This window comes from Fusarium sambucinum, chromosome II (genome assembly GCF_050947815.1).
Source record: "Fusarium sambucinum isolate potato_lamoka chromosome II, whole genome shotgun sequence".
In the NCBI taxonomy this organism is placed as follows: Eukaryota; Fungi; Ascomycota; class Sordariomycetes; order Hypocreales; family Nectriaceae; genus Fusarium; species Fusarium sambucinum.
Genome location: NC_139293.1, coordinates 7,984,005 through 7,993,657, shown reverse-complemented (window position 1 = coordinate 7,993,657; position 9,653 = coordinate 7,984,005). Strand labels below are relative to the sequence as shown.

The 9,653-nt window shown below is 49.0% G+C and overlaps 3 protein-coding genes across 3 annotated transcripts; 2 read left to right on the top strand and 1 right to left on the bottom strand.

Moving 5' to 3' along the window:
* Positions 1 to 1,710: 1,710 nt before the first annotated feature.
* FSST1_009544 (ketopantoate reductase PanE/ApbA-domain-containing protein) lies at positions 1,711 to 2,895 on the top strand (the record flags this gene model as incomplete). Its single annotated transcript, XM_083226528.1, has 3 exons — positions 1,711 to 1,724; positions 1,808 to 1,874; positions 1,927 to 2,895. 3 exons carry the CDS (start codon positions 1,711 to 1,713, stop codon positions 2,893 to 2,895), a joined length of 1,050 nt encoding a protein of 349 aa, XP_083085505.1.
* A 414-nt stretch (positions 2,896 to 3,309) lies between these two features.
* FSST1_009543 (glycoside hydrolase superfamily) lies at positions 3,310 to 6,619 on the bottom strand (the record flags this gene model as incomplete). The annotated part of the gene is made up of 6 exons (XM_083226527.1): positions 3,310 to 3,327; positions 3,377 to 3,463; positions 3,513 to 4,741; positions 4,790 to 6,073; positions 6,131 to 6,249; positions 6,387 to 6,619. The coding sequence occupies 6 exons, from the start codon at positions 6,617 to 6,619 to the stop codon at positions 3,310 to 3,312; spliced, it is 2,970 nt and encodes a 989-aa protein (XP_083085504.1).
* A 725-nt stretch (positions 6,620 to 7,344) lies between these two features.
* FSST1_009542 (N-acetylglucosamine-6-phosphate deacetylase) lies at positions 7,345 to 8,776 on the top strand (the record flags this gene model as incomplete). Its single annotated transcript, XM_083226526.1, has 3 exons — positions 7,345 to 7,725; positions 7,776 to 8,446; positions 8,494 to 8,776. The coding sequence occupies 3 exons, from the start codon at positions 7,345 to 7,347 to the stop codon at positions 8,774 to 8,776; spliced, it is 1,335 nt and encodes a 444-aa protein (XP_083085503.1).
* Between the last annotated feature and the right edge of the window lie 877 nt (positions 8,777 to 9,653).

Here is a 9,653-nt window from a genome sequence, read left to right as displayed (position 1 = left end):
ATGTTGGGGAAAGCGGCCGCTGCCGCTACCGATGTGTCAGGCGCATTCTGATTCGTTTGCGCCTCTCGGTAGGCCACTTCTGGCAGGTCAGGTCAGGACTGGGGGTGACAGTGGCAGAGAGCTCCTCCTTCGCGCAAATCGCGTGTCGCTACGATGCTTGATGGCATCATTTGCTATGCACGCAACCTTGCTACAGATGCTAACCAACAGCTCATTCATTATGTTTTCGCGTGACGTTGTATTTGCCAGCAACTGCGTTGAGTTTTACTCAGCGTGGTAATCGGCATTCTGTGTCTGCTCTCCATAGACCTGGATGTTTTTGCTCTGGCATAGATAAATCTGAACTCGTTGCTGGGCACCCGGCCTTGAGAAGTCGTCTTGACTTCCTCGACAGGCCGGGAATCAGCTGTAGGCACATACCATCACTCCCGTTTCGTAGCGTGCAATAGATCTAAAACCGATAAACCGAAACGGTAGTTTTGGACGGCAGTGAAGCATACCTACCTACCATGCAAATGCTAGCTAGTAGCTCCGTCAACTCGAAGCTATTGGATATTATTTCAGCCGGCAGTTGATAGATTGGCTGGACTGGGTCATCAGAGCTTGGCCTGGCTTGTTTTCTGCATAGTCGACGTGGCTTGAGTCGCGTGGGATTTTGAATCATGGTTCTAGTCCAGGCCATTCAGAAAAGAGTGTCGATGTTGTCCGACGTGAAATCTCACCCTCTTAGGTGATGAACGATCGGCGGAGTGTCCCGATGCCGAACCCGGGCGAACGGCGTGACCGATTGGGGGGTTTGTTTGTATATAGATGTAATATACGTAGGTAGGTAGTGATTAGCTACATACATACATATTTCTTACTATTCATCCCTACCATGATGACTTGCCTTGTTTGAACATGCACTGCTGACGCCGTAGGAAATATACGGGTTGATCATTCAGTTTGTTACTCTCGTAATGAATCCATCGGAGCGAGAAATGAAACTCAAAAGCGTCTAATGCGAAACTGTCAGATGGAGTGAAGGGAAGTGTGACTGACTCTTTATGCAGTGTATCTTTTTGGGTCTCACAAGGTAAAAGAGGATGGATGCTGCGATGTGATGTGAAAAGCCACTGAATCCAGCAAATAGCCAGATACAGCAGGTGGTGGTTTTGATCAGCGGATTGATACCCGACAACCAGTATTATGGACAGATGCTGCTATTATTACGACAGCTGTCATTTGTTTCTTTTTCAACACGGCCGATCGCCCGACAAAAAAGAAAACAATGATAGATTGACTTCCCTACCTATTGTGGATTCTGTTGAAAATGACTGATCAAAGTACATATGAACACCGTATGAACCATGAACAGAGACAAAAAAAATATCCATAGAAATATCAAGATGCTATAAGGCTTGGCTGGCCTGGGTATCGATGGTGTGCTCCAGTTTCCAGTTTCCAATTCGAGAGCTGTCGTTTCCAGCCTCCTATTACGGCATGGACCTCGGTGCCGTGGCGAAAATGGCGGGGTTGGTTGGTGTTCTATTATTCAATCCTTTGACTCTCTACATCTTGTATCAGGAACCAGATTTGACTTGATTTCGCGGCACTACTTGCGGATTTACCTGTTCAGGAAATAGGTGTATTGCGATACAGTAACAGATCCATTGATCAATTCCGTACTCCACCGATAACGTAAACATAGAGCCAACGTATATCGCCATCATGGCAGAGAATAGGTGAGAATGGCCCATCCATATCAGCGTCCAATCGCATGTAAATCGTGTTGTAACGGATTACTAACGTGAATATTCACTTGCAGTCGTGTTGATATCATCTTTATCGGTGCTGGCGCCGTTGGCTGTTTCTACGCTTCCAGACTCCATCACGTAAAGTACCCTTACCACATGAGAGTAGACATCTCACTAACCAGCATGATAGCCAACACAAAGCATCCATGTCTCTCTTGTAGCGCGTTCCAACTATGCTGCTATTCAAAAAGATGGTGTAAAGCTGCAGACGCGAAGCTTTGGTGACTACACCTTCAACCCTGACGCGGCTTTCCCATCGGTTGATGCAGCTGCAGCTGCAGCCACTGCGTCCGGTGAGAAGAAAGACTGGCACTATATCTTTGTGACGACAAAGGCTCTCCCAGATATCAGCGATGACTCTTCCATAATTGAGCCCCTGGTTGGTCCAAAGTCTTGCATTGTTCTCATCCAGAACGGTGTCGGTGTGGAAGAGCCATTCCGGAAACGCTTCCCTAACAACCCCATCATCAGTGCAGTCACTGTTGTTAGCGCGGAGCAGACTTCTCCTGGTACTATTCGCCAGAACCGTTGGACGCGTGTGAGCATTGGACCATACACCGATGGCTTAGCCGCGCAGGACTCAGAGTTAGGTCGTCGTGGAACAGAAGCAACTGAGGCGCTGCGTCGCTGGTGGACAGACCTGGGCGGTATCAAAGACGTAGACCCCCACGACGAAGTCGGTCTCCAGACTGTGCGCTGGCACAAGCTCTGTATCAACGCGGCCATGAACCCCTCGGCCGTCCTCTCCGGTGGTCGTGGAAACGCAGACATGGTCGCGGACGACGAGTTGCAGCGACATCTACTGGGTGTAATGAACGAGATCCGCGATGCGGTACCCAAGATACTGGGTCGACCGTTTCCAGACTATATGGCCAAACCTGAGAAGATCATCGAAAGCACGGCGCGGAATAAGGGTGCCAGGCCGAGTATGTTGCTGGACTGGGAGGCTGGCAAGCCGCTGGAGCTCGAGGTGATCTTGGGCAATCCTGTGAGAATTGCGAGGGAAAGGGGTGTTGAGATGCCCAGATTGCAGAGCTTGTATGCGCTTTTGAGGTCGGCTCAGGGGATGAGGAAGAGGGAAAACAAGGGGAAGCTGTGACGATCGGTTGCCCATGGACAACAAGTTAGAATTGGTTATTTTGTGCAGCGAAGATGGTTAGATTATCAAGTTGAATGACTGTGAAGACTAGATTCGCTGTAAGGCTACAATATCGAGGTAGCTATATCTCCCCACCGAGTTATCTTCTCGCAAAGCATCAGTAATCAAGAGATTAGTCGTCTAGTTCCTTTTTGTTATCGAGTCATCACTTCAGTGAAAGACCACATCCGCACCGTTGACCAACTTGTAAATAATGGATAGTATGAATTGATAAACACGTCGTCAGGACTTCTTGAATAAGGTATTGTTCAAACAAAGCACGCAGTAATCGGAATTATATAATATATATCATCTTGGGTCCCAACTCCAACAATCCCATCATAGCCTTCCTTACTCAACAAATTGAAACTTCAATCATGCTAGACTTGAAAACTGTTTCTCGTTAGTCGCTGACTCTACTTTGGTAGTGTTGATCACTTACATTCTCTGGAGAGTTGGTAATTTCTTCGAACGCTTGAAGCGTCTCGAAGCCCATGGCTGTCAGAGACTCCGTGCCATCATCCACAGCCTGAAGTTCTATTAGTAGCTGGCAGATAAAAATGGTGACAATAACCTACTGAGCCCAGCATAACCTTCGTTGCCTTATTATTCCTGGCTTGACGGACACCCATGAATGCCAGACCCTGCAAAGTAAGAGTTGCCAGTGGCATAGAGGGTACAACCGGAGTGAGGATGCCACTAATGTCCTCCGAGCGGGACTTCAGCGATGGGTAATATGTTTCCATGTGACTGTGTTGCTTGCAAACAATGACTGTGCCCAACAGGTTACCTGAAGCATCTTTTGCTCGCACAATGCCGCTCAGCTTCGTTTCCGTTAACGCATGACGGTATAATTCTAGCACCTCTGGGCTTGCGTGGCTTCGAACATGGTTTAGCACGCCATCCGCGTTGTCTAAACCGTGGATCAGATCAAAACTTATACCAGCTCTTTGTATACTCTGGGACAATCCTTCTGGGGCAGACCAGTTTGCCAGGTCTTGAATTACCATGTTCGACACACGTCGGGGAAACTGGACATCCCAACCACTATTCGCGAACCATTCTTTAATAGTGTTCACCTCGACATCAACGGGGATACCAAGGAAAACTCCAGGAAATGCAGAGCCAATCTGCACCTGCTTGATGCCTCGACGTTGCAAGAGGCTCCTCATTGCCCGTCGGTGAAGAGACCTTCCGATAGACACATCACGCTTGGTGGGCTCGACAAACACACCACCCATGACGCCGACGCCATGAACATAAAAAGTGGCAGCGAATCCATACAAAGCATTTGTGCTACTGTTTCGGACAACAAAGTGGGACTCGGTAATGCTGGGGTTGTTCAGCTGAAACGAGGCGGCCGTTGTTGCACGTAAGAATTGTAGATCTGGTGCACTTGCTCGGTGGACAGCCCGAAGAAGGTCATTCAATCCCGATGCGTCACGTCCGGAGCTGTACTCCTCGACCAGCCAATGCTGCCTAGACTTGACCACTTTTTTGCTCTTCCGCAACGTGCCGGGGAGCGTACCAAGCGGTGTAATCTCTCCCACAAGAGTCCTCGCGAGAGCATGCAAAGCGTTCTCGGTGAAGTCAAACGTACAGACGTAGGTACCAATAGACTTGTCCATCGCAAAGTCATATGGAGAGCTAACTGCAACAACAATCAGTTGCTTCTTCTGGCCTCTAGTTCGCAGCATGGAGCACATCATGTCGACGTGTTTTGTGAAGCCAGCCTGGTAAAGGTTTCGATTGGCATCAGCGGTAACAATAATGATACAAGATGCCCTGTGGATTAAATTCTCATGCACTATAGTTGGTCAGAACGGTGAGTATCCAAAAGAGATAACGGCCTTACCTGGACGGACACCATTGGCAGTATAGCTAGTATGGAGCAGTTTCTCATTGCGAGCTCGAGCAAGCGATTTGCCAAACTCTCGAAAGACACCTTCTCCGCTTAGGATCGCACGACGATCGCGGCCATCATTATGCGCCCACATCTCGTGTGGCCCCTCTGCCTGGCTTTGGTTGTCCTTGGCAGCAAGCAGTTTCTTGGTGAGAGAAGATGCAGGGAGAGGTTTTACTAAGGGGGTCAGCAGCAGGAGTTCTTCTCCCGGGTGCATTGATGCTGTGAGCGGAATAAGTTTCTCCTTGTCTCGAATAATTGTTATCGAGTCATCGTAGGCACGGAGAGACAATGCGAGGTGAGATGGATGGAGTTGGGAAAGAAGAGAGATGCCTGGAGGGTTCAAAGCCTTTTCCCATGAGGTACAGGTCGATTTGAGGTTGAGCACCCTTCTCAGAGACGTGAATATTCTCTCCTTACTGACAATACCATTCTCGTAGCCCAACTTGAGACCCTTGATGGCTTCAAGCTGGACATCGTAGGCGCGACATAGAAGGACAAGATCGCAGCCTGCTTCTACAGCCATAATGACGCCGTTTTGGACACCCAGCTCATGGCTGAGAGCCTCCATTTCTAGACATTCAGAAATGGCCACACCGTTGAACCCGAGCTCATCCCGTAGCAACTCGTCCACGACTTGCTCGGACAGACAAGCGTGACTGACATTCATGGATGGGTTGGATATACCGCAACCTCCAACGAACATGGCATCCAATTTTCCTGATGCAACAGCATTACGGAATGGAACAAGAGCACTTATGCTCAACTCTTCCAGTGTTTGAGTAATGATAGGCACATCCAGATTTGAGCCAAGGAAGTTGAGGTTTCCATAAGAGGGGAAATGCTTTCCGCAAGAGGCTATTCCTGCATCACGGATTCCTCTTAGGGCAGCAAGGCCATACTGAGAAACTTCTTGCGGGTCATCACCAGTAGCACGTACTCCCAGTGGTTGATATCGAGCATTATTCAGAACATCAAGGACAGGGCCCAACATGAGGTTCACACCACAAGCTGAGATCTCGGTTGCAGTAGCTTTAGTGACCTCATACGCTAGGTCGGCTCGTCCAGTAGCCGCAACCCCCATAGCGCTAGGGAATTGACAAACATAGTCTTCATCGAAAAGACTGTTGACACCTCCATTCTCTTGATCAAGGGCGATGAGAAGGGGCTGCAAGTGACCAGCATTCTTTGCAATGGTCTGCAACTCTTGGACTAATTCAGCAGTCTGCTGGGCAGCTTCAAACAGTCAGTACCATAAAATAACTTGGGATAATTGGTGTGATGGAGACTTACACTTTAGGTTTTTAGCCGTGAGAATGATGGATCCAAGGTGGTGATCCTCGATAAGGGTCCTGATCTGAGGAGTGACTTCAGTGCCATCCCAGCCCATGATGAGGATCTGCCCAATGGCACTGCAAGATCGTTAGCATGATGGATTACTTGACATGAATCCAATTGAGTATAATTCTCCGAGATTCGGAGCCGAAGGGTGGAGGAAGAGGCAGATCTGGTTGTCTGGAGAGGACGGACTGGACAAGTGGGTACGTACCGGTCGAGATCCTGCCATGATGGATCCAGGTCGCTATTATCTGTATGGGCCATGATGGTTGGGCGGCGACGAGGCCTTGTCACATGATATTTCGGTCTCTTCTGGTGATGGCGATGCTGATGCTCATCCCTCGATGGACCCGCGTGCTTGAGTCTGAGGTAACGATGCGATGCATTGGCATGGCTGTAGCCTTCTCGCGACGACGAGGACGATGCTGACCCGGGAGGGGCCATGGAATGGAATGGCTGTTGCCGAGCGCCTAAACCTCGGCCGAGCTGATTGGTGTATATTGATTGGTTGATAAGGGGAGGTGACACTGTAGTTTACAGGTGGTAGGTGGGGTACTCCATAGGCCCTTCTGTCAGTGGAGGTTGGGTTGTTTCTTTATGCCTGGGCCCCATGAGTTAACGTTACATGGAACAACAGCAACAAAGCAAGCCTCTGACCAGCGTCAGTTCCACGTTGTGTCGATTCGATAGAGACTGAGCCAGGTAAGGATGAACACTGATTCTTGAGGCAAAATGGACGGATGCCATGATCTTTGTACTCCATTTCAACCCTAGTCTGTCAACATGCACAGCAACATACCCAAAGGGAACCTGACTATACCGTACCAGGCTGACCATCTCCACACAGTCTCTGTTCATGGTTTCAACCATCGCACCGTTTGCTCGGGTCAAACTTGCACGGTTACTGAATCGCAATGACGATATGACAATAGGAATTTTTGCCGTGTTGTCTGGAAAACGTGGCCGAGAACGGCGCCTTGATAGGGCTTTTCAGGTCTGGTGATGGAACCTGGGGATACTAGTATAATACCATTCGCCCTCAGTTTTCAATATGGATTATTGTCCTTAGGGACTATCGAACAAAGATACATCGACAGTCGAAAACAACAAGCCTGCCTCGAGATATCTGACGCTTCTCTATAGACAGACTTCTCCTACAATCATTCAACATGCCCATCGCAGTCTCGCCAACGTTGCCCAAGAATGGCCTCACCAAATTCACCAACTGTCGATTGCTGAAAGGCAGTGACTTGGTCTGGGATGACCTTTGGGTCAGCTCCGTCAATGGAAAGATCGTTGACAGTCAGGCCTCCTTCTACGGTGGTCGTAATATGCCTGATAACACTATTGATCTCGGTGGCCGCATCATCACCCCAGGTTTCATCGAGTGTCAGCTCAACGGTGCCTTTGGGTTTAACTTCTCAACTCTCCTCGATGACATGACCGAATACGGCAAAAACATCCAAAAGGTCAACCGTCTACTGGTTAGGACAGGGGTCACATCCTACCTGCCAACCATCACAAGTCAACGGCCGGAACTATACCAAAAGGTGCGTTTTGTCTTGGTGGGGCCATCGTACATGAAGCTAATTACCAGCAGACACTTCCATACCTTGGCCCGTCCGGGGAACTGCGGATCCCCCACCACGGAGCCGAGTCTCTCGGAGCTCATTGTGAAGGTCCTTTCTTGAGCCCTACCAAGAACGGAGTCCACAATGTCGATGTCCTCACCGAAGCTCACTCTATCGAGGACATTGAACAATGCTATGGCCGAGAGAACATGATCCCTCGTCCCGATGGTTCTCCGATCCCCATCAAGATGATTACAGCAGCACCAGAACGCGGACAGATGATGAACCTGATCCCGGAGATCACGTCAAGAGACATTATCTACTCCGTTGGCCACACCGAAGCAACATACGAAGAGACATCTCAGGCTGTGGGTAAGGGTGCTACAATGATTACGCACCTCTTCAATGCCATGCGCCCACTTCACCACAGAAACCCAGGAGTCTTTGGAGTCTTGGGCAAGGCCGAGAGCTTGCCGCGACCGTACTTCGGCATCATCTCTGACGGGATTCACTTGCATCCCACAACCATCAAAATAGCTTACAGTGCTCACCCAGATGGATTCATTCTAGTCACAGATGCGATGCATCTTGTAGGTCTTCCCGATGGAGCTTATCCTTGGACGAATGGAGACAACACATCCAATATCGTTAAGCGGGGCTCCAAACTTCTCCTCGAGAATTCCGATACCATTGCCGGAAGGTGAGTGTTCAATTCTATTTGTAAAGTTTTACAGCTAATTTTTAAAGCTCAATAACTCTACTTGAGTGCGTCAACAATTTTATGAAGTGGACTGGAGCTAGCATCCCTCAGGCCCTTGGGGCGGTGACATCAACACCTGCAGCTATGCTTGGCTTACAGGGGGTCAAAGGCACGCTAGAATCGGGTGCCGATGCAGATCTGGTGATTCTATCAGACGGGTATGGAAGTCGAGACGAAGTTGGAGGATCAAGCGAAGTTCTTGTGCTGGATGAAGTGTGGAAGTTTGGCGAGAGTGTATTTGCCTCTGCCACCGAAAGCAAGTTGAAGTGAATGATGCTGGTTGGTGCTCAGTGGCGTTATTGTTGTTTCCTTTTGACAAGAATAAGAATAAGACTGCATTAAGAGGTAAATTAGAAGAATACTCGGCGTTTCAGGGATGTCTGAGACGGTCAGTAAAACGTATGTTTAGCATTGTTTAAAAGCATCAATAGACATGGTTCATTTCATTTGCTATACGAGGTCTCATCAAGTCTGTTTTTCAAAAGGGATTGTGCCTTGTTCCAGTGAGAGTCTGTATTGGCGATAGCAAACAGCGCCATAAAAGCCTCCTTCCATGTAGTCCCTTATTTTTAGCAGAGAAAAGGTCTTTGAAGGGTCTAGCTCTTTCATTTTCACATGAAGCTCTCCGTCTCGGCCAATTATTGAAGCGTGTGCCAATCAACGATCAGAGTCCATCGACGAGAACAGAAAGGGTCTCAGAAAAGTTGGTCACTGAAAGCATAAGAGACGAAATTAGTCAATCAGCCAATCCTGTATCAAATCAGACTCTCGAGCTATCTATTTTTGTACCCTAAAACCTCGAGGTCATCTTTTCTGTTACCCTTCTGGAGTCAGCCAGCCCAGTGGGCCTCTCCCCACAATGCAGGCTGCGCTACAGAGGTCGGGCCAACCTCCACTGTCTCCGCCTCCGCCCTCCTACGGGTCGAACTACTTCCCTATCTTTACTTCTACTCTCACTCTGACTGACTTCAAAGCAACCAGCTTTGTTTGCTCGTCGCTTCATCCCTTCGGACTCGGCGCTGTACCGGGGAAATAGAACCGCCATCGCTGGTTTTTGTCGCCAGCTTATTCAAATCGGACTGCGCCGTTACACATAACTTACGCGCCATCACGTTGTGTTGCTGTTCCATTCCCATTGCCCCCCGCC